Below are 5,474 nucleotides of genomic sequence, written 5' to 3' on the forward strand. Positions count from 1 at the left end.
GTGTAGCGGGATTGGATACACGTAGGGGATTTGTGAACAGTAAGTTATCCGATGATATGAAACGTTGACTCTGTGTGAGATATATACCAGTGACCTGTTATACAATTGCTAGTAGTATGACCTCGTTACTTGGATGATTAGTCTGATCGCTAGATGCATGACCTCGTTACCCGATCGATTTTGGATTCTTCTGATTAGTATATTCTAATGGTGGATTTCATTTAGATTAATATTATTATTATTATTATTGTTCTTGCATTGGTCGTTCGACCGTTTCTACTTTCCTTGTGGGATCTTGTCGTGTGCGATACACGCTGACGTACACCTATTTTCTCTGGTGTACGTCAGATTTAGAGGACGGACAGGTCCAGTATGATGATGCATTAGAGCAGGAGTATGCCCAGGCGGAGTGTCTTCCAGGTGGAACAGAAGAGCAAATGGAAGCTTAGTCTTTTCTTTCACGTAGTCACTGATGGACACTAGATTACTTATGTAGTATATTATCCTTTAGTCTTTCGAGGGACTTAGTTATTTTTATAGTACTTCCTTCTTATTTTGTTGGACTATGTATTTTCTTATTTTAGTTGGACTGTTTTGTAATAAGGGCATGTTTGACCCAAACTTTGTGTCTTGGATGATATTCTATTCGTGATATGTCTTTTTTTATGCTGAGTTGTTCATTATATTCTCGCTACTTTGATCGTGGATCTGTGCCTTTGCATTTATTTCTTGACGCTTAGCATATTAGGTTGAGGAGAAATGTTTAATTTTATTTATTCTCCTTAATCTAACACGTCGCGGGCTTGCTCGTGTCTCGGTTCCTTGATATTTTAGGAAGCGGGACGTGACAGGTTTTAGTGGTGGCCCATGCAGGTCAAGGTCCCGGTCACGATCCCGATTTCCTACTAGTGAGAACATAATGAATAATTTAGACGCATATCATATTTCATCCGTAAGACTATACTTAGCCCTTATCCTAGTATTTTGAAAAAATATATATTTTTGTCCCTATCTTACTCAATTTCGATTTGATTTTGACTTGATTTTCTTAGTCATCCTACAATAATTTTGATCCTCGTTGCCTTCCCTTCAGAACCATAGTGGATACACGTAACAATGGTAACCCATCCAGTAGTAATGTCCCGCCTCTCGAAGTGGACCCGCGCTAACTTTTGGCAATGATTCAGGGACTGGCGACGAATCAGTAGCATTTGGCTGGGCACTTGCAGCGGGAGCCTCACCAGCCTCCCCCTCGTACAGAACCTGGTGTTAGAGAGTTCTGGGCGACCTCCTTCTTTCTTCGGTGCCGAAGGACCTCTAGCAGTAGAAGAGTTCCTGAAGGTTACCGAGACTATCCTTACGGTGACCCGCATTGCCTCTGCAGAGTGGGTGGACCTTATGGATGTCCAGCTCATTGATACGGCTCAAATCTGGTGGGCTGCTAAGAAGACACACCTGGAGAGGCCGATTCTGTGGGAAACATTCACGGAACCCTTCAATAGGAAGTATTTTCCACAGTCAGCCTGGGATGAGCTTCTGTGTAGATTTTTTGAGATCAAGCAGGGAGGACGAACAGTTGATGAGTATGAAGCTGAGTTCTATTCTCTTAGTCGGTATGCTCCCCATCTGGTTACCGACCCGGCTATTAGGAAGCATCAGTTCCAGAAGGGTCTGGACAAGTATATCAGGTTGGCTCTGGCTGGTAGAGCACTTACGACTCACGACGCTGTACTGGATGCAGCGCGTGAGATCGAGAGTGTTCAGAAGGAACCAGAAGATCCACATGTGGTTCAGAGTAGGACACCAGTAGCTCCATCCCAAAATGTCGAGCGTCCCCCCCGAGGTAGCAGTAGGCTCCGCAGAGGCAGTAGTTTTCCCAGCGGCAACCACTTCATCAAGGCCACCCCTATCAGCGCCCTGGAATGCAGACTCGTGGCCAGCCTTCGGTGAAGTGTTCCTATTTTAGCCACACTGGGCATACTCAGCAGGAGTGCCCCAGGCGTCTTCATCTCTACTTCAACTGTGGGTCCTCCGGTCATGTCAGTCGAGACTGTCTGTAACGACAGCAGGCCCGCTTACCCCCACCTCCAGTCCGGGCAGGTCTTCCAGCTCCACCTCGACCTGCTCCATTAGCACCGGCTTAGCAAGGACCCTATCCCCGAGCAGGGCCTCTACTTTCTCAGAAGCAGTTTTATTAGCAGGCACAGGGGTAGCAACCTCCACGTTAAACATTCATGATGTCAACTATGGAAGCTGAGGCGAACGATCAGGTTATCACTGGTAAGAACTATCCATTCTTAGTTTTACTTGCATATGAATTTTTCCTTATTTAGCATTACTTGATGATAGCATGATAGGATTTGTTATGAGTACTAATTTTAGTTGCATTTACCTCCTCCTATAATAGGCAAGGTTCTTATTTCCTCTGTTCCTGCTTTATCACTCTTTGATTCTGGGGCTTACCATTGTTTCTTGTCTCATCGATTTGCGACCGCCCACTCTCTTCCTATAACTCCTCTGACCACAGGCTGGAATATCAATACTGGCAGTGGTGTCTTAGTAGTATCCAGTGGTTATGAAGCATGCCCTGTAGTCATCTGCGGGAGAGAGCTCTTTGCAGATTTTCTGGTAATTGATTTGCCAAGCTTCGATGTAGTTTTTGGAATGGATTGGTTGGGGTCATTCTTTGCCACCATTAATTGTCGCCGTCGGAGTGTAGTATTTGAGATACCGGATCACCCGAGGTTTGAATTCCTTAGTGGCAGTACATCGGCTGGACCTGTAGAGTACAGAGCTAGACCGAAGAAGGCGACATTAGCTGCAATACAAGTGGGACCCGAGAAGCCAATTGTAGTTCGGGAATTTGAAGATGTATTTCTTGATGATATTTACAGATTGCCACCGGATCGAGCAATTGAGTTTTCCATAGAACTGAAGCCTGTAGTTGCTCCGATCTCCAAGACCCCTTATCGTATGCCTCCGGTTGAGTTGACCGAGCTTCGGACTCAGTTGGATGATCTTATGCAAAGAGGCTTGATACGACCCAGTGTATCGGCCTGGGGGGCACCTGTGTTGCTTGTGGGAAAGAAGGATGGATCCAAGCGGATGTGCATCGACTACCGGGAGTTAAATGCTGTGACAGTGAAGAATAAGTATCCACTTCCTCGTATCGATGATATATTTGACTAATTAGGAGGATCAAGAGTATTTTCTAAGCTGGATCTGTGGAGTGGATATCACCAGGTGAAGGTCAAGGACTCTGATGTTCCCAAAACTACGTTCCGGACGAGATATGGACATTACGAGTTCTTAGTGATGTCGTTTGGTGTGACTAATGCGCCAGCGACATTTATAAACCTGATGAATCTGGTTTTCTATGATGTGCTAGACAAGTTTGTAGAAGTCTTTATTCATGATATCCTAGTGTACTCTAAGAGTGAAGCGGAACATGCGGAGCATTTGCGGTACGTGCTGAAGATCTTGAGAGAGCATCGACTATTCACCAAGTATAGTAAGTGTCAGTTCTGGCTAGACCGCATTGCATTTCTAGGACACGTGGTGTCAGGAGACGGTATATCTATGGACCCGGATAAAGTAGCTGCTGTTAAGGATTGGCCTACCCCTAAGTCGGTGTCCGACATTAAGAGCTTCCTAGGATTAGCTGGATATTACCGACGTTTCATCAAGGATTTCTCGAAGATTGTAGAACCAATGATGCGTCTTACGAGGAAGGATATTAATTTCGTCTGGTCCGACGTTTGTGAGCAGGCGTTTGAGGAGTTAAAGTCTCGATTGATTTCGGCCCTAGTCCTGATGATACTGGATAAGAGCGGAAATTTGAGGTGTTTTGCGACGCATCAGGTAGAGGATTGAGATGCATTCTTTAGCAGGATGGTCATGTGATAGCATATGCTTCTCGTCAGTTAAAGAAGCATGAGCAGAATTACCAAGAAGCATGAGCAGAATTACCCTACCCACGACCTGGAGTTGGCAGCTGTGATTTTTGCTCTTAAGCTTTGGAGACATTATTTGTTGGGGGAGCAAGTGAAAGTGTTTACGGACCACAAGAGCTTGAAGTACATTTTTACTCAGAAGGAGATCAACATGAGACAACGTAGATGGTTAGAGCTAATGGCAGATTACGACATTGACCTTCAGTACCACCCTGGCAAGGTCAATGTAGTACCAGATGCTTTGAGTCGTTTGCCGGCAATCATGACCCTCACGGCTCAGTGGAAACTTTAGCAGGAAGTGAGGGATATGAGTATAAAAGTTCTACTTCCAGGAGTCACCGCTTCCTTGATGAATCTTCAAATAAAATCGACATTGGTCGAGCGAATCAAGGCTGCACAATCAGGTGACTCATTTCTTCCGAAGTACAGAGAGTTAGCATCGACTGGTCTTCGGTCAGAATTTGTTGTTCATGAGGACGGATCCTTAGGATTTAGGAGTCGTATCTGTGTACCAGAAGGAAATGTTCGAGAGGAGATATTACGGGAAGCTCATAGCTCACCGTATTCTATTCATCCTGGAGGTACGAAGATGTACAAGGATCTAAAACTAAACTTTTGGTGGCGTGGTATGAAGAGAGATGTGGCTCGTAGTGTGGCGAAGTGCCTTGTATGTCAGCAGGTGAAGGCAGAGCATTAGCGCATCGCAGGTCTTTTGCAGCTATTACCTATTCCGGAATGGAAGTGGCAACATGTTACCATGGACTTCGTTATTGGCTTACCTCGGAGCATTAGATAGAATGATGCTATTTGGGTGATCGTAGATCGATTAACCAAATCGGCTCACTTTATTCCATTCCGAGTAGGACAGTCAACAGAACATCTTGCTCAGAGATACATGGAGGAGATCGTATGATTGCACGGAGTTCCAGTATGCATCGTTTCAGATCGTGATACCTGATTTACCTCAGAATTCTTGAAGAGTTTGTAGGCGAGCCTTGGGACCAATCTCAGTTTTAGCACAGCTTATCATCCTTAGACCGATGGGCAATTGGAAAGGACCATTCAGATTTTAGAGGATATGCTTAGAGCATGTATGCTTGACTTTCACGGGTCGTGGGAAGATCACTTGCATTTGGTGGAGTTTTCATACAACAATAGCTTCCAGGCTAGCATTGGAATGGCCCCTTTCGCAGCATTATATGGGAGGAAGTGTCGCTCTCCTTTGAGTTGGGACGATGTTGGTGAACGAGAGATTTTTGGACCGGAGTAGATTGATAAGTCAGTTGATGTTGTTAGAATCATTCGGGAACGACTTCGCATAGCACAGGACCGATTCAAACATTGATAAGTCAGTTGATCATGTATTCCTGAAGATTTCCCCCAACCGAGGTAACATTCGCTTTGGAAGGCTTGGAAAGCTGAGTCCACGAGATGTGGGACCTTTCGACGTATTAGAGAGAGTTGGAGAAGTGGCGTATCGACTTGCATTACTACCCGCATTGGCTAGAGTGCATGACGTAT

General features: G+C 45.1%; 1 protein-coding gene across 1 annotated transcript; it reads left to right on the forward strand.

Annotated features, from left to right (window-relative positions):
* On the forward strand, positions 3,316-3,873 carry LOC109826501 (uncharacterized mitochondrial protein AtMg00860-like). Its single transcript, XM_020393531.1, has one exon. The coding sequence runs from the start codon at positions 3,316-3,318 to the stop codon at positions 3,871-3,873; it is 558 nt and encodes a 185-aa protein (XP_020249120.1).

This window comes from Asparagus officinalis, chromosome 10 (assembly GCF_001876935.1).
Source record: "Asparagus officinalis chromosome 10, Aspof.V1, whole genome shotgun sequence".
Lineage (NCBI taxonomy): Eukaryota > Viridiplantae > Streptophyta > Magnoliopsida > Asparagales > Asparagaceae > Asparagus > Asparagus officinalis.